The sequence below is a fragment of the Oncorhynchus masou genome, chromosome 23 (genome assembly GCF_036934945.1).
Source record: "Oncorhynchus masou masou isolate Uvic2021 chromosome 23, UVic_Omas_1.1, whole genome shotgun sequence".
Lineage (NCBI taxonomy): Eukaryota > Metazoa > Chordata > Actinopteri > Salmoniformes > Salmonidae > Oncorhynchus > Oncorhynchus masou.
This window is the reverse complement of record NC_088234.1, coordinates 38,462,381-38,483,214: the sequence shown is the minus strand read 5'-3', so window position 1 is coordinate 38,483,214 and position 20,834 is coordinate 38,462,381. Positions and strand designations below refer to the sequence as shown.

General features: G+C 44.5%; 3 protein-coding genes across 5 annotated transcripts in view; 2 read left to right on the top strand and 1 right to left on the bottom strand.

Annotated features, from left to right (window-relative positions):
- LOC135510796 (uncharacterized) overlaps positions 1 to 20,834 on the bottom strand; it is a 43,726-nt gene that overhangs the window by 10,592 nt on the left and 12,300 nt on the right. The window contains exon 2 of the transcript XR_010451161.1: positions 8,609 to 8,750. The gene's annotated coding sequence lies outside the window, so the exon portion shown is untranslated. The remainder of the gene's footprint in view (positions 1 to 8,608; positions 8,751 to 20,834) is intronic.
- Positions 3,970 to 9,603, top strand: tmem72 (transmembrane protein 72). 3 transcript variants are annotated; one of them, XM_064932019.1, is made up of 5 exons: positions 3,970 to 4,308; positions 7,106 to 7,157; positions 7,776 to 7,847; positions 8,102 to 8,259; positions 8,473 to 9,603. In XM_064932019.1, the coding sequence occupies exons 1-5, from the start codon at positions 4,188 to 4,190 to the stop codon at positions 8,883 to 8,885; spliced, it is 816 nt and encodes a 271-aa protein (XP_064788091.1). In that variant the 5' UTR covers positions 3,970 to 4,187; the 3' UTR covers positions 8,886 to 9,603. The 3 variants fall into 3 exon arrangements, with proteins under 3 accessions (XP_064788091.1, XP_064788092.1, XP_064788090.1); XM_064932020.1 differs by having other exon boundaries at positions 7,091 to 7,157; positions 8,102 to 8,241; XM_064932018.1 differs by having other exon boundaries at positions 7,091 to 7,157.
- rassf4a (Ras association domain family member 4a) overlaps positions 13,484 to 20,834 on the top strand; it is a 77,077-nt gene continuing 69,726 nt past the window's right edge. Inside the window, exon 1 of the mRNA XM_064932017.1 lies at positions 13,484 to 13,608. The gene's annotated coding sequence lies outside the window, so the exon portion shown is untranslated. The remainder of the gene's footprint in view (positions 13,609 to 20,834) is intronic.

Sequence of the window (20,834 nt, the reverse complement as noted above, 5' to 3'; positions counted from 1 at the left end):
TAACCAGCTTGTGCTATATTTCATATGTAATTAATCATTGTGACTTTTGTCTTTTTTCAGAAACAAATCCCACTATTTACAATCAGTGAAGCCTTTAGAAAAGTACACTGCTATGTTTGTCTCTGGCTGTTTCTGTACAAGGGTAATTACTGAGCATGTCTGAAAATTGTTTAACCACCAGATAAAACTGCCACTGTAATCGCCATTAGAGCTGTATTCCCTGTAGGAAGATGAGTAACAGATGCCCATGTGGGTAACTCTTCATGAGTAACAGATGCCCATGTGGGTAACTCTTCATGAGTAACAGATGCCCACGTGGGTAGACTACAGGCCCAGGACTCATGTCTCAGCGCTGGCTAATATGGGAAGAGTGTGTGTGTGTGTGTGTGTGTGTGTGTGTGTGTGTGTGTGTGTGTGTGTGTGTGTGTGTGTGTGTGTGTGTGTGTGTGTCGCATGCATGCATGATTGTGTGAGGGGGGCCTGTCGATGTGTTAGATCCTCTGTCTACAGCTCAATTCACCAAATAAAAACATTGAACTGAAATTACACTGTGACACTATATTCACACGTATACTGGATATCTGTCAGCTTGCTTAAGTTATTTTCACCCACACCATACTCTATCTACACCTGTCTTGTGTTCCCATTATAAGACTGTGTTCTCTGCCCAATTCCCTGAGAGTGTGTGGAGTGAAAAGTACCCTGTTTGTTATTGCAGAGGGATGATTAGAGGATGTGACGGTAACAGTTGACAGTCTGTCTGTTCCACCACCTGTACACTGTAATGCAATATTCTGTTCTTAGAGTAACGACCACTAATCACCCCAACAACGGACTGCAACTGGGTTAGTGTCTGACATGTTTTATTACATACGCACACAAACTCAGGCATACACGCACACACATACACAAGCATGCACGCACACACACACAAGCATGCACGCACACACACACACAACACCTCCCATTTTGGTCAGGCTATCACGGTGTAGTTTCACAAAACAGTGTCTTCATGTGTGTGTTTTATTATTTATGCCTAGTTTGTTGTGTAGGAGAGATCGGAGACTGACAGACCGAACAAATGTGCAGTGATTACACCAGCCAGTCTTGTTGGTATACTGCTACTTAGGGGTAGAAGGCACACATTGATATTCTTGTTATGCGGTATCTGCAATGTGATGTTTACTGTTTGTTGTTGTGGTGTTCATTGTTTGTTAATGTGGTAAGGCCATTTCATTCAAATGTGGGCATTATAAGTGGGTGGTCTTTTCTGTGATTTCCTGTACATGTGGATGTAAACACGTATGCCCTATATCACTCTCATCTGAGGAGGGTGGCGAGGCAGACGAGAGACTAGAGGTTTTAGAGCATCACGTCCCAGACCAGACCTCCTTACAGGCTAGTGTGGGTGGTTGTGGTCTAAGGTTATGATAAAACATACAAAGCTGGGCCTCCCGAGTGGCGCAGTGATCTAAGGCATCGCAGTGCTAGAAGTCTCACTACAGACCCGGGTTTGATCCCGGGCTTTATGACAACTGGCCGTGATCGGGAGTCCCATAAGGCGGAGCACAATTGGCCCAGCGTCGTCCGGGTTAAGGGAGAGTTTGGCCAGAAGGGCTTTACTTGGCTCATTGCGCTCTAGTGACTCCTTGGGCCGGGTGCCTGCAGGCTGACCTTAGTTGTCAGGTGAACAGTGTTTCCTCAGACACATTGGTGCGCTGGCTTCCGGGTTAAGCGGGCGGGTGTTAAGAAGCGAGGTCTGGCAGGTCATGTTTCAAAGGACGCATGACTCCACCTTTGCCTCCCCAGCCTATTGGGTAGTTGGGTAGTTGCAGCAACTAGAAAAAATATAAAGCTGAAAATTGTTCATGTTTTGCAGCATAACGTGCGCTTCAATGACCTAACTCTACTTGATAGAACTATAGGACAACGGCATTGTTTCTAGGACATATGATTGTGGCCGTTACTACAACATTTGCTGTGGTTCAGTTCAGTATCTTCTAGTTGCAGCTGCAGACCATGGTCATCTGGGTCCTAGGTCACATAGAATACTTTTGCGATGTATTGGTGTTGTGCCGCAGAGTCTAATCATTATTGAATTGTTATAAAGACGTGGTTATGAAACCCATGAGACAAAACACATATAAAACTCTTAAACAGAGAAAAACACTCTCATAAATTCTGCTATTTAACCCCAGGTCTTCATGCTCCACTTAAACGGCTCCCTTTTAATAGTCCTACATATTATTCTACACATTTTGTGTTCTTTCTGATTAACTATTAATTATTTCTGGACAAACTTGGTCTCTCCAGCAGCAGTTAGCCTCCGTAGATTCCCAGATTCACAGAGTGTTGTGTTTGATTTGGATTGAAACAGTTGATTATTGCTAGAAGCTTGCATCACAGTAGGATAAACACACACAAATAACCTGGCTGTTAAGCTGGAAACAAGTGGACTTGGAGTGGGAAACAAAGGTGCCTTTGTGAGTGAGTTTGTGTATGCATGCATTTGCTTGCTTGCGAGTGTGTGCGTGTGTGTGCGTGTGCGTGTGCGCGTGCGTGTGCGTGTGTGTGTGTGTAATGAGATTTACATACTTGAACCCACAACAGGAGTCAATCTGAGGTCCAGCTCTGTCTGTGTTTCTGCCAATAGGACTAACACAGGTCCGGTACTCAGTGTGTGTTCCAGCTTACAGTATGTGTGTGTGTGTGTGTGTGTGTGTGTGTGTGTGTGTGCCTGTGTGTGTGTCACCGCTGATCAAGGGGTCTTTGTTGGCGGTGGCAGCATGTTTTCCACACTTCACAGCATTTCTGCACTCTTAAAGTTCCTCAGGGCTTAAACAGCTAGGCCATTTTACAAACATCTACGGTATGTTCTAAACATCTAGGGCAGGAGTTGGCAGCAGGCAGCCCGTGGGCCAAAACCGTGCCACTATTGATTTTGTTTTGCTTAAAAAAAAGACTAAAATAACCAGGAATTCAGCTAAAATGTTATTTAGAAAATCTGTTCCCAAGTATTCCCATGGATAGAAAAAGAGACAAGGGGCAATTCCACTTAAAGTTCTGTCACCAAGCAAGACCCACTGTTCCCCGGACGCCGAAGACTTGGATGTCGATTATGGCAGCCCCCCATACCTTTCTGCTTCAGAGGGGTTGGGTTAAATGCAGAAGGTATCCCCCTTTCCCTTTCCCTAAAATGTATGCCATACAAAAACCATTAATTTCAAAGTTGAACAAACCATACAACTCTATGCATAAGGACTGCTTTTAACAATTTACACGAAATATTTTACAAAAACACATTTACTGGGAGAGCTGTGCGGATGCAAAGTGCAGGAAAAGAATTCCAGTAACATCAGCTACGTATGTGCACTTCACTGCCCTGGGGCATCGCTTTAGACCAGGGGGAAGAGTACCCCCTGCTGGCCCACCAACACCACATCCAGTAGCATTTGGTCTCCCATCCAGGGACTGATCAGGACCAACCCTGCCGAGCTCCCAAGGCAAGCCATCAGTGGGCTGCAGAGTGGTATGCTGCTGGTGAAGGGAGCAGGGATGCTTATCTTCTGAAGGTCGTTGACCTCAGTGTGTGAGTGGCTTTGCCTGCATGTGTGGCGTTTACGTACGTGCATGTGCGTGTGCGTGTGTGTGTGTGTGTGTGTGTGTGTGTGTGTGTGTGTGTGTGTGTGTGTGTGTGTGTGTGTTTATGACCACCTCGGGGAAGGGCAATCCAGCCACAGCATTATTTTTTAATGTCATTCACAAACCAGGTAATCTTTAACCAGCCATCAGAAAGAACACTCTGGCACAAACACCCTTCACCAACCTGTAGCGCTCCCACACAAACACCCGAAACACACACAACCATGATCCGACCGGCCACACTCACCTTGTGTGTGTGGAATGCTGTATAAACCGACTAAGTGTGTGTGTGTGTGTGTGTGTTTCAACGTTGCTTTAGACCGATTAGTACCCAGCCACTCACTGAGCGGCTCAGAAAGACTGAGCCCTATGGAGCTGTGTGGATGCTGCCTCTGTTACCACTGTAACCCCTGGAGCTGAAATTGCATAGTGCATCTGTAGCTACTAAAGCTCACCTGTGAGATTGTACTGCAAAATGTCACATTAATATAGGCTCCAATTGAACCCACAGACTGACGTTTGAACTGGAGAGAGGTGGATTAGAGATGGAAGAAAGAAGAGTTGTAAAAGAGGAGAGAAGTGTTTGCACGATGGGCAGCGTGGTGACAGCCTGGTGGGTCGTGGTAGAGGTTGCCTGCAGGATTCTGGGTATTTCTACATCAGCAGGTAGGAGACCGCAGGACTGTAATTGACTGGACACACAAATTCTCTCTTTCTCATTCACACAACATCAGGTAGGAGACAGACTGTAGGCCTGGACTTTAAAATGGAGCTGTGAGACGAATTTTGTCATCTATCACAGAGGTTGTGAGTGAGTGAGTGAGTGTATAGGATTAATCATGAACCTTAAGGCTTATCTCCTCTTGTTCTCTAGTGAGAACAGCAGGCTAAATAGTCTAGACTAATACGTACTGTATTGTATCATATATAACTGTGTTTTAGTGCTCCTAGAGGGCTACGGAGACACAGAGCTCCCTCAGTCTACTTTCATACTATATCATAGCATGAATCACATACTGCTTTGTTTCAGCTACAGTACACTCTCTACCTCCTGCTATATCCATTTAAAGGTCTGGTATTTACAGTGTAATATACATGGGACATCTATATGTCTGAGCTGGGTGGTATGTGTCTAGTCTCACATCACACAGAACTCATCTCTTACTGTCTTATTGGCTAATTTGACCATATGCTGACACACACACACACACTTACTTTTTTAGATCTACACTGTCCCTTTGAGAAGCATGTCATTTTCCACTAGGTCTAGTCTACAGGCAGCGTTAATTCTCCAAACACTCCATTAAGTCCTACTAACCATTTAGCCTCGTTCCCCTGATCTAGACATATATCCCCTTGGTACAGATTCCAGCACCGCATTTCTGGTAAACAGATTTGACCAATGACTTCCACATGTCAGTAGTGACCACCGTTTCAACCCTGTCACCTTACTCACACACACACACACACACACACACACACACACACACACGTATGCACACACACACAAATTTAAACCCTTTTAAAGTCACACACACAATCCCTATTTAAAATTTAAACCATTTAAAGAAATTTAGTCTATCCTTAACAAGCAACCCACAAACAGTTGACTCACTCTCGCTTCACTTTCTTGAATGTAATGTAGACATACTGCAGTGGTACTGTAACGGCTTTCTTCTGTTGAAGGAGGAGCGGACCAAAATGCAGCGTGGTACTTTTGAGACATATTATTTATTGAAGAACGAAAAAACACGAACAATACAAAAACAACAAACGGAACCGTGAAAACATAAACAGTCCTATCTGGCGAAGACACAGAGACAGGAACAATCACCCACAAAAACACTCAAAGAATATGGCTACCTAAATATGGTTCCCAATCAGAGACAACGATAATCACCTGACTCTGATTGAGAACCGCCTCAGGCAGCCATAGACTATGCTATACACCCCACACAACCCCAAGACGAAACACACCACAAATAAACCCATGTCACACCCTGGCCTGACCCAATAAATGAAGATAAACATAATAAATATAGACCAGGGCGTGACAGGTACCTACTTCACTGCAGATATTTATTTATTTGAATACATTTTTCAAGGAGTTGGGCTGTACCACTCATTTTGTATTTTGTGAAAGCCTTACTGAAGAGATAGTACAGTGTTGGAAAGATGAGGGGGAGACTGAGGCAATGGTGTGCCGCCCCATGGGTCTCCCAGTCAACTGCGACAGAGCCTGGACTCCAACCAGGATCTCTAGTGGCCTTAGATCACTGCACCACTTGGGAGGCCTCATGGACCTCTCTTTGGGCGCGGGGGCATTGTCATGCTGAAACAGTGAAGGGCCTTCCCAAACTGTTGCCACAAATTTGGAAGCACAGAGCCATCTAGAATGTCATTGTATGCTGTAGCATTAACATTTCCCTTCACTGGAACTAAGGGGCCAAGCCCAAACCATGAAAAACAGACCCAGACCATTATTCCTCCAAACTTAACATTTGGCATATGCATTCGGGCATGGCGCGTTCTCCTGGCATATGCCAAACCCAGATTTGTTGGTTGGACTGTCAGATGTTGAAGCGTGATTCATCACTCCAGAGAACGCATTTCCACTGCTCCAGAGTCCAATAGGGGCAAGCTTTCACCAATCTAGCCGACGCTTGGCATTGCACATGGTGATCTTAGGCTTGTGTGCGGCTGCTCGACCACGGAAACCCATTTCATGAAGCTCCAGACAAACAGTTCTTGTGCTGACGTTGCTTCCAGAGGCAATGGAACTCGGTAGTGAGTGTTGCAATCGATTTTTAAGTGCTACGCACTTCAAACGTGTGGCCAATCACTGCATGGCTGAGCTGTTGTTGCTACTAGACATTTCCACTTCACAACAACAGCACTTACAATGAAGTGCTCTAGCAGGGCAGAAATTTGACTTATTGGAAAGGTGGCATCCTATGACGGTGCCACGTTGAAACTCTTCAGCAAGGCCATTCTACTGCCAATGTTTGCCAATGATTCCATGGCTGTGAGCTCGAATTTATATACCTGTCAGTAACAGGTGTGGCTGAACTAGCCAGATCCACTAATTTGAAGGGGTGTCCACATACTTTTGTAGATATAGTGTACTTAGGAAAGACAGCCATGTGGTAATTCTGACATCTAGTGGCCACTACATGTACGAATAACCTGTTGGACAATTAGGCCGAGAGTTAATTTGGAATAAAGTACTTAATTCAGTAGTTAATTTACTATCAATTTCATCTAAATCATCATCACTATTTTGTTTAAATGCTAAATGTGAAGTGTGTGCGTGTGCGTGTGCGTGTGTGTGTGTGTGTGTGTGTGTGTGTGTGTGTGTGTGTGTGTGTGTGTGTGTGTGTGTGTGTGTGTGTGTGTGTGTGTGTGTGTGTGTGTGTTCATGTGTAACCTGCCCTTCTGCTGTCTCCAGTGCTTTGTGTTGTAGGTGTGGAGACGTTACGACAGGGGAAGTTCCACAGTCTGGCCATCTACCTGCTGTGAGTACTCTCATTGGATAGAAACAATCACTGCTAAACTGATAGGCTGTATAAAAACTTCCTGCTTCACTTGGATAGGTTACTGTTGGTACATACAGTTCCCCATAAGTCACACAGGAGTCCCTCTAGACCCCCCCCCCCACACACACACACACACACACACACACACATACACACACACGCATACACACACTACTTTAATAAAAGAAAGAATGTGTGTTTCAGGTCAATCTGTACTCATAATGGAAAAAGAGGAGGGTGGCTAGGGAGGGGTGGTCTAGGGTGGGGGAGGCTGTACAGGAAGAGCGGGGCAAGCAGGAGGAGAGGCAAGTGACCTGGGTCAATGTCCTACTTTGCATTATGTCTGTGACCCATGGTTAAACTCCCATGAAGCAACACGCACTGCACAGCACAGGAAAACATCTCCCTGAGGAGTAGAGAAATGCAAGACTGTTTATTACATTTATCAACAGTGGAGACAGAGTCTTCTGATAGGAAATGTCATGGGTTGTACTCTGTATGACATTGTCCCTTATTCTGGTCCGTAGTTGTCTGATTACTAGCATCTGTTTTGTTCTTGGTCTGTTCTTTGATCTGTTTGTGTGTTGAAACTCTTAGGGTGTCTGGGGCAGGTATGATGGTGTTTGAGGTAGCCTACTTCCTAGATGCCCTCCTGCAGATGTGTCTGCCGTGAGTACACTACCCACAATCTCTAACTAAGGCTTTGTCTAAGTGTGCATCCAAAATTGTACCTTATTCTCTGTATGGTGCACTACTATGGGAGCCAAAGGGCGAGAGTGTTGTATAGGGAATAAGATGCAATTTGTCCTTTGTCATCATAGCAAATGTGTGAAAGTGAACAAAAAAAACTCTAACATAATACTGTCCCCTGCTTTCCCCCACCCCCTCACCCATCTCCGCTCCTCACCCCCCCCTCTCTCTAGTTTCCCCCCAGGGTGGCGTGTGTTTGTGTTGTGGGGAAAGATGGCTCGTCTTGGAGGCTTTCAGAAGTTCCTCTACTACTCCATGATGTCAGTGGTGTGTTTCCTTCACCCTGTGTTAGTGTGGCATGCTGTTATACCAGGTAACACCACTCTACCAGGTAACAACATTACCTAACCATGGCATTATCCTTACCTAACCATCACTATTGTTACCAGGTACTACTACACACTATTATTACATTTAATAAGGTTGATGTAAATCACAAACATTGATACTCACCCAACATGTCTTTTAGATTCAGTTTAAATTCAAAACAACATCTGATGTATTGTATTTCTTCAGTTTGTAAAGTTCTCCCCTATGATTCCAGGCATCATGCTCCTGGTCACAGCCTTCTTCAACTTCATCCTCAGCAAAAATACCGAAACAGTGTCCCCTAAAGACCTGGAGGACAATGTAGGGATAACGTCTGTGTGTGTGTCTGAGAGAGTAGGGACAGAACATACCTTCTCTTTCCTCCACATGGCGATGGGCAGGAGAGGGGCAGGGCTGGCCTTCGTACCCAGGGAGAGTGGCTTGGGAGTGGGGGAGAGAGCAGAGAGCAGCCGGGCCATGCTGGAGGTAGAGATGGAGCAGCCAGTGTCAGAGCTAGAGCGAGTGAGGAAAGAGAAGAATAGACATGTGCATTTCCAGAAAAGGGCTACAGAGGAGACAGAAATGGAGGAGTACCATGACTTTGAACCAGAGACCACCTCGGACACCACTCCTATGATCACGAACTGAACATTACACTACTGTTATTCATTGAAGGCCCAGGACAATATGGTGGAGAAGAGAGACTGTGCTCCATTAACATCAGCAGAGCTGGGGCACAGTGGAGAAGATGGCCAAAGACTGCCAGAAGTGGAGAACCTTGTCGGTGCGGAGGAGTGGACGAGTGAGTGTGTGACACTACAGAAGCAATACAGTTGGGGGTCAGCTGGAGCAGGGCTTGAACCAGGGACCTCCTCAGACACCGCACATACACTACTATAGTAATGCAGGGGGACAGTTGAGGTGAGGTTTGAACCACGGGCCTTGAGGTTAAAGGTGAATTGTGGTGGTGGTGACTAACGTTTGGATGCTGATGCTCATCAGTCAATGACCCAATGCCAAATAATGCATATAATCAATGGTCTATATACTATAGGAGAGTTAACTCATTGAAAACAGACTAACGTGTTTGCTTGCCCACTTCTTTCTTAGATTGAACACATTTCTGATAGCAAATGGTAATATAAAGACCAGAAAACACTGGCTTTGTATGATCCATGATGATTTTAATGGTGATCATAATGAGGATGGCGATGGGGATCATTTAAAGTAAGGGTCTGATTTTAAGCGAGACAGTCCACTAAGGTGAATGTATGTGTTGAATGGAATCTGTTTTAGCTGCACACAGAACATGTGTATAATGTTTTGCACATGTAGAATGATTTCTATAGTAATAAAACCCCTTTGTACCGACGGATTGTGAGGCTTTATGGTGTTGTTCTACAATGTCATTTGACCAAATCCTCTTTGTCTTATGCTATGGATGATTTACTGTACATATCTGGAGAAGTGTGGGGGTGGGGTGGTTGAAGCATTAAGGGTCAGGGCAGTGTGTGTGTGCGCTTGTCTGTTCTGGCAGAGGGTCACTTACATCCCCCATGCATTATTCATATACAGCAAGAACCCTTTCTGTGTCCCTGAACTTCTGACCCTGGTCCCCTATGTGAGAGTGAGTGAGTGAGTGAGTGAGTGAGTGAGTGAGTGAGTGAGTGAGTGAGTGAGTGAGTGAGTGAGTGAGTGAGTGAGTGAGTGTGTGTGTGTGTGTGTGTGTGTGTGTGTGTGTGTGTGTGTGTGTGTGTGTGTGTGTGTGTGTGTGTGTGTGTGTGTGTGTGTGTGTGTGTGTGTGTGTGTGTGTGTGTGTGTGTGTGTGTGAAGGATTGTGTGTATGGTTATTTATTACACTCCCTGTTTGGGTGTGCGTGCGTGCGTGTGTGTCGTATCGGACCACCTAGGTGGGGTGACCATGCTGATGGAGCACAGGAAGAGGTTACTCCTGGATTGTCCTAGCAACCCACTGGGAACAGAAGTCAGTTCAACGTCTAGTTTGGATTTACTTAGTAGAGTTGTCAACTAACGTGAATTCAACGTGAAATCCACAAATAAGTCAACATGTCGTCAGATTTACAGTAGGTTAAAAGTTGGGTAAAAAAAAATTAATTGCTGTTACGTTGATGACAATCAGTTTTCCAACACATCACAGATCTTTTGGGGGGGGGGGGTTGAAATGATGTGTAAACAACTTTGATTCAACCAGTTTTTGCCCAGTGGGATCCTGACAAACAATTGGCTCTTCTATCTCCTGGGAGAGTTCTCAGTAGAAACAACATCAGACACAGGTAGGTGTAGCTACAGGGTGTACAGGCTCTGCTCCAGCCCGGCTCTTCATTAAGCTTCCTCTATCACAAGCTGGTACTCAGCCTCAATCTAGTGTCTTCTGTCTTGCAAACACAGGTGACCGCCCTCTTGAAACACCTTAGCCAGTTGTGCCACTGAAAACAGTCCCAAAATGTATAATCCATCCCATCTGGCACTACACACAGGTAAAAGCAAATTATCAAAGTATTTGAAAGATTTCAAATAAAATTTGAACCCAGGTCTGGTAGCCACAATTCCTCTGGGAGGAACACAGGTGTCAACAACAAAGGTGTCTTCTCAATTAGCTATCAAACAGTCGGTAGATAAATCTTGTTAATATACCCTGTAGAACTCACCTCAAAAGGAATTATGGCAGTAGCAATCCATGCTTTCAGACATATCTCTTCTGCTCTAGCTATTAATCAATAGGCATACACACACAAAAGCATGCACTCACAAACACACCCTTTATCAGACAGAACCCAGACTCTGGAGAGAATCAATAGAAGAGAAGCAGACACTCATTCATCAGACAACACCTAGAGAGCTGGAACTCTAGGTAGACTCTCTCTCTCTCTGTCTCACACACGCACACACACACACACACACACACCTTTATCAGACAGAACCCAGACTCTGGAGAGAATCAATAGAAGCAGATACTCATTCATCAGACAACACCTAGAGCGCTGGAACTCTAGGTAGACTCTCTCTCTCTCACACACACACACACACACACACACACACAGAGCCCAGACTTGTGGTATCCCCTCATGGTTGTCTTCTCCTGTCATCCTCCCTTTCATACACTAGCAAGCAGGCTGCTCCACTCATCAGAGTTCTGAATTCAGTATACACTACAACTCCTCTACAGGGTCTCTCTGGCTATTGTCCAGGGGCTATTAAGGGTGGGTTACGGGGACTCTTTGTCCTGAGGAAGCTGAATGGTTCGTAACCTTGCTCTGTATTGTCCCCTTGAAAGGGGGTAGTGACTGAACTGTCCCAAATTCAGCTCTGTGTCCTGGGGAGCTGGGGTGAGAGGAGAAGAGAGCTAGGATCCACATTAGCTGTTGTACATTCAGCAGTGCAGAACAGCTAGATACAAGAACAGCATGAGCTAATATTACATTACACAAAACACAAGATAAGAGAGTCATATACTGTCCAGACACCAAGAGACAACAAAAATCATTATTATACACTATTTATATACACATACTGTATTCCTGTTCTTATATACAGTACAGTTAAATCAGTTACAAATATTTAGAAAGTAGAAAGGCACTGTGATACAATACATTTTGTTACTGTTTCAAAAAACTGAACTTGCTTTTTGCCTGAGTAACCTCAGGAGATATTTAGAGAAAGAATGAGAACAGTTAGGCAGGAAAGAGGTGTTAACACGCAGCCTCAATATTTCCAGTCTGCTTCCTCAAACTTCCTCATCCTTTAAAAACATTCAAAAACACGTTCCTTATTTGGAATGTGTTTTGTTATAATCACATCCTCTAAAACAAACAGTTTCCCCTGGTAGAAGTGTCTTGGTTGCTGGAATAACTGACCTACCCTCTGGTACACATATAGACACAAATGCACCTACGCGCGCACACACACACACACACACACACACACACACACACACACACAGACACACACAGACACACACACACACTTCCTCGTATTCTCTTATACCAGCTCCTGCCCTGTGATAGTTTCCTAGATGCCAAATCCAGTCTCAAAGACAGGATGTGAGGGCTGCTTCTCAACAGTCAACTGTGGCTTCCTTTCCACCTTTATTGTCCTTCATCTGTCCTGATCTGAAAATACAGGACAGGTAAGAAGGGATAAAGTGGCCCTCTGGAAGCCTGCTTTCAACTGTCTAGCTGTCTCTCACATCAGTGCAGAAGGAAATTATCTTACCACTACACATGGGGACAAACTGCACATGGGGACAAAGATCGTACTTTTTTGGTGAAATGTCCTCTGGTCTGATGAAACAAAAATATAACTATTTGGCTATAATGACCAGCGTTGTGTTTGGAGGAAAAAGGGGGAGGCTTGCAAGCCGAAGAACACCATCCCAACCATGAAGCACGGGGGTGGCAGCATCATGTTGTGGGGGTGCTTTGCTGCAGGAGGGACTGGTGCACTTCACAAAATAGATGGCTTCATAAGGGAGGAAAATTATGTGGTTATATTGAAGCAACATCTCAAGACGTCAGTCAGGAAGTTAAAGCTTGGTGGCAAATGGGTCTTCCAAATAGACAATGACCTCAAGCATACATCCAAAGTTGTGACAAAATGGCTTAAGGACAGCGAAGTCAAGGTATTGGAGTGGCCATCACAAAGCCCTGAACTCAATCCTATAGAAAATGTGTGGGCAGAATTGAAAAAGTGCGAGCAAGGAGGCCTGCAAACCTGACTTTGTTACACCAGCTCTGTCAGGAGGAATGGGACAAAATTCAACCAACCTATTGTGGGAAGCTTGTGGAAGGCTACCTGAAACGTTTGACCCAAGTTAAACAATTTAAAGGCAATGCTACCAAATACTAATTGAGTGCATGTAAACTTCTGTCCCACTGGGAATGTGATGAAAGAAATAAAAGCTGAAATAAGTCATTCTCACTACTATTATTCTGACATTTCACGTTCTTCAAATAAAGTGGAGATCCTATCTGACCTAAAACAGGGATTTTTTGTAAAGGATTAAATGTCAGGAATTGTGAAAAACTTAATTTAAATGTATTTGGCTGAGGTGTATGTAAACCTCCGACTTCAACTGTATATTCATAGAAGAGGTACGCAGCGCTGGATCCTCAGACAACGTAAATTCGCCCACATATGAATCTTATTGGTTTTGTCTTATCAATCAGCCCCGTTACTGGATAATATTTCTGTCAATCTCTCAACCCGGTTTCAATCCAACACCAGAATAGCGCAGGGTCAAGGGGGTTTTAAGGGAGATACGAGTTAAGGGAGATACAGCGAATACCAGACTGAGACCGCCTGGTTTTGGAATAATTAAAAAACCGCTACCCTCCTTTTGCACTCTGTGATGGTAAGATATCTGGAGTTATTGTTGGAATATATTATATTAGATAATTCCAAAGCATGCTAATGACAGCCGCTGTGTTAAATGTATGCTCATCAGTTCCTTACTATGTCAGTCGTCGTTCTTTTGTGGTTCATATAGCCAGCCTACTGTCGACAATCTCCTCGTTGTTTTGTTTTTTTGTTGCTTGATCTGTCAAATGTTATACACGGTCGGCAACTGAGTGAAGAACAGAGTTTAGGAAAAAGCGCACGGATTCATGATGCTATAAGACAGAGGTAGTTAATAAAGTATGTCATTCATAAATGACTGGATAATTTAAAACATATATCATAGTTGCCATTGGCTATTATGGAAAACTCTTTGAGGCACTGAACAGTAAAACAAAACAAAAAAGCATATTAAAGCGGTTGAGCTCGACACTCCAGACTGAGATATAAAAAAAAAATACTGTATTTACTTTTTGATTTAGAAGCATAATCGCATTTTCAGCAGATTTTCTGTGCCTCTTCGTCTACTTGTGTTTTTGGAGAAATTCCTTTTACACAAACAATAGACAGTTACCAGCTGGTCCCAGCTGGGAAGAGGAGCAGCAATTAGATGGACAGGGTCTCGCTCTGCCTGATCCAATCAATTAGTTAGTGCTCTGCTGTCTGAGGAGCCTTTGTCCACGGGGATACTGTCCTCAAAGACCTGAGCCTGTATGGCTCCACACGGCAGACATCTATAGCCTACAACAGACTAAACTAAAATAGAAGAGGAAACAGCTATAGAGTAAAATATAATATAAAATAAGAGACATCAATAGAAGAGAATAGGAAACATCAGCAGAAAATAATAGGAGGGGGCATCAATAGAATAGACTGAGTTATATTGTTCAAGCACTGGTGGACATTTGCCTTTGGCATCACCTCAAAGTTAACACAGGATGGATAACCACAGAACATATACTAGCAATCCTTGCTATATGAGTCACTTTACAATTCCCAGCAAGTGGGTTAACCCTATTGGGGCAATGCGTTTAGGGTGCCTTTCATAGCAGTGACCTGGGTTTGCTTCCCTGCCCCACCTTCCCCTACACTGGTGTCAGAAGTGAGATGGTGGCTGTGAGGCCTTCAGAACGCATGGCTGGATGTGTGAGGGCACAGGAATGTGCCTTCCTGTTCATTGTAGTGATCCTTGCTATCTGAGCCACGTTACAATTCTCATCAAGTGGGTAACCCTATTGGTGCATAGGGTGTTTGGCTTTCACGCCAGCTCCCCAGGTTTGTTTCCCTGTCTTCCCCTACAATCATATTGATTTTTTTATAAAGTTGTGAGGAGCATATGCCCGGTCTGTCTCTGAAGGTCCATGTGCTGGGGTTTAATAATTCATGTAAATGGTGACAGACTTAGATGCTTTAACGTTGTGGAATATTTATACATCTATTTGAGTTTATGAATATGTATGACCATGCTGGATGATTCAGTTATCCAGTCATCTGTCAGTGAATCCAGAGGAGAACTGGGCCCCTATCTCTCACACACACACACACACACACACACACACACACACACTGCTGATTCTGTGGTCACAGAGTTAAAGGTCCCAGACCAGGGTTAATGGATTAACCCCACCTGTAGTGTCCTGTAAAATCTTTCACTCCCATCAACCTGTGGAGCTAACTAAACCTCAATGAGAGAGCGAGAGATCCTCTTACCAACCAGCACCTACAGGGCTGTGACAATACATTGAATCAAGGATGATTATTGATATAAATGGGATGAGTAATTTGATTACGTAAATTGTAAATAGAAACATTTTTAAATAGGACATTGTAGTGCAGTCTCCAACATGACCTCTTTTCTATATGAGTTAGATAATAGGTTAGTGTAGTTCGTCCTGCTGAGGTCGAGTCTAATGATATGAGCTGATGACAGGTGACTTTACAGATGGTTAGACTGATCATTAGTGCCAATGCAGTTTGTGATTTAACCACTAGGTGCCAGTGTCCTCCCACTAACCAGTGTTGTGCGTATAATTGATTCTCACAATGAAAAATATGGACTAATTGTTTAAGTACTCTACACCAGGGATGGGCAAACTTTTGTGGAACTCATTCGGAGTCTCAACTTAATGTTGAGAGTGAGAATAGTAGAATACTAAGGTGCAATTTCAAAAAAAAAATGTTTCTCTTGTTATGTCAGTCAGTTCAATTGGCAACAGATAATCACGTGAATATAAAAACATCAGCTAAAAAACATTTCCACCAAACTGACTTGTTGCGGGTAGAAATCAGTGTGTGATGATGTAGTGAACACAAAATGTACTTTTTCGTGAAGTTTTCATGTATTGAATAAAATCTCAAGCTCAATGTGTTCCATCGCATTTTCAACTCTACAGATAGTTTTGTCACACTAAATGTTAAATAGCAAATGTATTCGGACAAAATGGTGCTGTAGAAAAAACACAGTGGCTGCATTCCAAACAATTAAGACACATTCTCTCCCCTCAGCCCTGAAATTAAGTGGACACTTCTGATGACGTATCATGACATCTGACGAGTATACACTTGCAGGACAAGGGTGGAGGGAGGAAGGAATTTTTTTAAATTGCCCGGAAATTCATCACTTGTTCATCCCGCGACGAATGTGTTTTCAGCCACCGGTAGCTTGTGGTTGCTTTATACAGTGGGGCAAAAAAGTATTTAGTCAGCCACCAATTGTGCAAGTTCTCCTACTTAAAAAGATGAGAGGCCTGTAATTTAGGGACACTTCAACTATAACAGTCAAAATAAGAAAATAAAATCCAGAGAATCACATTGTAGGATTTTTAATGAATTTATTAGCAAATTATGGTGGAAAATAAGTATTTGGTCAATAACAAAAGTTTATCTCAATACTTTGTTATATACCCTTTGTTTGCAATGACAGAGGTCAAATGTTTTCTGTAAGTCTTCACAAGATCAAATCAAATTTTATTTGTCACATACACATGGTTAGCAGATGTTAATGCGAGTGTAGCGAAATGCTTGTGCTTCTAGTTCCGACAATGCAGTAATAACCAACAAGTAATCTAACTAACAATTCCAAAACTACTGTCTTATACACAAGTGTAAGGGGATAAAGAATATGTACATAAAGATATATGAATGAGTGATGGTACAGAGCAGCATAGGCAAGATACAGTAGATGGTATCGAGTACAGTATATACATATGAGATGAGTATGTAAACAATGTGGCATAGTTAAAGTGGCTAGTGATACATGTATTACATAAAGATGCAGTAGATGATAGAGTACAGTATATACGTATACATATGAGATGAATAATGTAGGGTATGTAAACATTATATTAGGTTGCATTGTTTAAAGTGGCTAGTGATATTTTACATCATTTCCCATCAATTCCCATTATTGAAGTGGCTGGAGTTGAGTCAGTGTGTTGGCAGCAGCCACTCAATGTTAGTGGTTGCTGTTTAACAGTCTGATGGCCTTGAGATAGAAGCTGTTTTTCAGTCTCTCGGTCCCAGCTTTGATGCACCTGTACTGACCTCGCCTTCTGGATGATAGCGGGGTGAACAGGCAGTGGCTCGGGTGGTTGTTGTCCTTGATGATCTTTATGGCCTTCCTGTAACATCGGGTGGTGTAGGTGTCCTGGAGGGCAGGTAGTTTTCCCCCGGTGATGCGTTGTGCAGACCTCACTACCCTCTGGAGAGCCTTACGGTTGTGGGCGGAGCAGTTGCCGTACCAGGCGGTGTTACAGCCCGCCAGGATGCTCTCGATTGTGCATCTGTAGAAGTTTGTGAGTGCTTTTGGTGACAAGCCAAATTTCTTCAGCCTCCTGAGGTTGAAGAGGCGCTGCTGCGCCTTCTTCACGATGCTGTCTGTGTGAGTGGACCAATTCAGTTTGTCTGTGATGTGTATGCCGAGGAACTTAAAACTTACTACCCTCTCCACTACTGTTCCATCGATGCGGATAGGGGGGTGTTCCCTCTGCTGTTTCCTGAAGTCCACAATCATCTCCTTAGTTTTGTTGACGTTGAGTGTGAGGTCATTTTCCTGACACCACACTCCGAGGGCCCTCACCTCCTCCCTGTAGGCCGTCTCGTCGTTGTTGCTAATCAAGCCTACCACTGTTGTGTCTTCCGCAAACTTGATGATTGAGTTGGAGGCGTGCGTGGCCACGCAGTCGTGGGTGAACAGGGAGTACAGGAGAGGGCTCAGAACGCACCCTTGTGGGGCCCCAGTGTTGAGGATCAGCGGGGTGGAGATGTTGTTACCTACCCTCACCACCTGGGGGCGGCCCGTCAGGAAGTTCAGTACCCAGTTGCACAGGGCGGGGTCGAGACCCAGGGTCTCGAGCTTGATGACGAACTTGGAGGGTACTATGGTGTTAAATGCTGAGCTGTAGTCGATGAACAGCATTCTCACATAGGTATTCCTCTTGTCCAGATGGGTTAGGCCAGTGTGCAGTGTCGTTGAGATTGCATCGTCTGTGGACCTATTTGGGCGGTAAGCAAATTGGAGTGGGTCTAGGGTGTCAGGTGGTGTGGAGCTGATATGGTCCTTGACTAGTCTCTCAAAGCACTTCATGATGACGGAAGTGAGTGCTACGGGGCGGTAGTCGTTTAGCTCAGTTACCTTAGCTTTTTTGGGAACAGGAACAATGTTGGCCCTCTTGAAGCATGTGGGAACAGCAAACTGGTATAGGGATTGATTGAATATGTCCGTAAACACACCAGCCAGCTGGTCTGCGCATGCTCTGATGGCGCGGCTGAGGATGCCGTCTGGGCCTGCAGCCTTGCGAGGGTTAACACATTTAAATGTTTTACTCACCTCGGCTGCAGTGAAGGAGAGTCCGCATGTTTTCGTTGCAGGCCGTGTCAGTGGCACTGTATTGTCCTCAAAGCGGGCAAAAAAAGTTATTTAGTCTGCCTGGGAGCAAGACATCCTGGTCCGTGACTGGGCTGGTTTTCTTTTTGTAGTCCGTGATTGACTGTAGACCCTGCCACATACCTCTTGTGTCTGAGCCGTTGAATTGAGATTCTACTTTGTCTCTATACTGACGCTTAGCTTGTTTGATAGCCCTGCGGAGGGAATAGCTGCACTGTTTGTATTCGGTCATGTTACCAGACACCTTGCCCTGATTAAAAGCAGTGGTTCGCGCTCTCAGGTTTCACGCGAATGCTGCCATCAATCCACGGTTTCTGGTTTGGGAATGTTTTAATCGTTGCTATGGGAACGACATCTTCAACGCACGTTCTAATGAACTCGCACACCGAATCAGCGTATTCGTCAATGTTGTTGTCTGACGCAATACGAAACATATCCCAGTCCACGTGATGGAAGCAGTCTTGAAGTGTGGAATCAGCTTGGAATCAGAGTTGGACAGACCTCAGCGTGGGAGCTTCTTGTTTTAGTTTCTGTCTGTAGGCAGGGATCAGCAAAATGGAGTCCTGGTCAGCTTTTCCGAAAGGAGGGCGGGGCAGGGCCTTATATGCGTCGTGGAAGTTAGAATAACAATGATCCAAGGTTTTGGTTGCCCTGGTTGCGCAATCGATATGCTGATACAATTTAGGGAGTCTTGTTTTCAGATTAGCCTTGTTAAAATCCCCAGCTACAATGAATGCAGCCTCAGGATGTGTGGATTCCAGTTTGCAAAGAGTCAAATAAAGTTTGTTCAAAGCCATCGATGTGTCTGCTTGGGGGGGAATATATACGGCTGTGATTCTAATCGAAGAGAATTTCCTTGGTAGATAATGCGGCCGACATTTGATTGTGAGGAATTCTAAATCGGGTGAACAGAAGGATTTGAGTTCCTATATGTACCTGTGACCACACCACGTCTCGTTAGCCATAAGGCATACGCCCCCGCCCCTCTTCTTACCAGAAAGATGTTTGTTTCTGTCGGCGCGATGCGTGGAGAAACCCGCTGGCTGCACCGACTCCGAGAGCGTCTCTCCAGTGAGCCATGTTTCCGTGAAGCAAAGAACGTTGCAGTCTCTGATGTCCCTCTGGAATGCTACCCTTGCTCGGATTTCATCAACCTTGTTGTCAAGGTTTTCACACACTGTTGCTGGTATTTTGGCCCATTCCTCCATGCAGATCTCCTCTAGAGCAGTGATGTTTTGGGGCTGTTGCTGGGCAACACAGTCTTTCAACTCCCTCCAACAATTTTCTATGGGGTTGAGATCTGGAGACTGGCTAGGACACTACAGGACCTTGAAATGCTTCTTACGAAGCCACTCCTTTGTTGCCCGGGCGATGTGTTTGGGATCATTGTCATGCTGAAAGACCCAGCCACATTTCATCTTCAATGCCCTTGCTGATGAAAATCTCACGATACATGGCCCCATTCATTCTTTCCTTTACACGGATCAGTCGTCCTGGTCCCTTTGCAGGAAAACAGCCCCCAAAGCATGATGTTTCCACCCCCATGCTTCACAGTAGGTATGGTGTTCTTTGGATGCAACTCAGCATTCTTTGTCCTCCAAACACGACGAGTTGAGTTTTTACCAAAAAGTTATATTTTGGCTTTATCTGACCATATGACATTCGCCCAATCTTCTTCTGGATCATCCAAATGCTCTCTAGCAAACTTCAGACGGGCTTATACATGTACTGGCTTAAGCAGGGGGACACGTCTGGCACTGCAGGATTTGAGCCCCTGGCGGCGTAGTGTGTTACTGATGGTAGGCTTTGTTACTTTGGTCCCAGCTCTCTGCAGGTCATTCACTAGGTCCCCCATGTGGTTCTGGGATTTTTGCTCACCGTTCTTGTGATCATTTTGACCCCACGGGGTGAGATCTTGCGTGGAGCCCCAGATCGAGGGAGATTATCAGTGGTCCTGTATGTCTTCCATTTCCTAATAATTGCTCCCAAAGTTGATTTCTTCAAACCAAGCTGCTTACCTATTGCAGTTTCAGTCTTCCCAGCCTGGTGCAGGTCTACAATTTTGTTTCTGGTGTCCTTTGACAGTCCTTTGGTCTTGGCCATAGTGGAGTTTGGAGTGTGACTGAGGTTGTGGACAGGTGTCTTTTATACTGATAACAAGTTCAAACAGGTGCCATTAATACAGGTAACGAGTGGAGGACTGTGAGAGCCAGAAATCTTGCTTGTCTGTAGGTGACCAAATACTTATTTTACACCATAATTTTCAAATAATAATCCTACAATGTGATATTCTGGATTTTCTTTTCTCATTTTGTCTGTCATAGTTAGTGTACCTATGATGGAAATTACAGGCCTCT

Bases quoted from the DNA above. Each gene is read 5' to 3' on its own strand.
- tmem72 (XM_064932018.1), top strand. From the start codon at position 4,188: ATGGAAGAAAGAAGAGTTGTAAAAGAGGAGAGAAGTGTTTGCACGATG. The intron at 7,158-7,775 runs GTGAGTACTCTC...TGAAACTCTTAG, and splicing joins AGTCTGGCCATCTACCTGCT to GGTGTCTGGGGCAGGTATGA. The intron at 7,848-8,101 runs GTGAGTACACTA...CCCTCTCTCTAG, and splicing joins CTCCTGCAGATGTGTCTGCC to TTTCCCCCCAGGGTGGCGTG.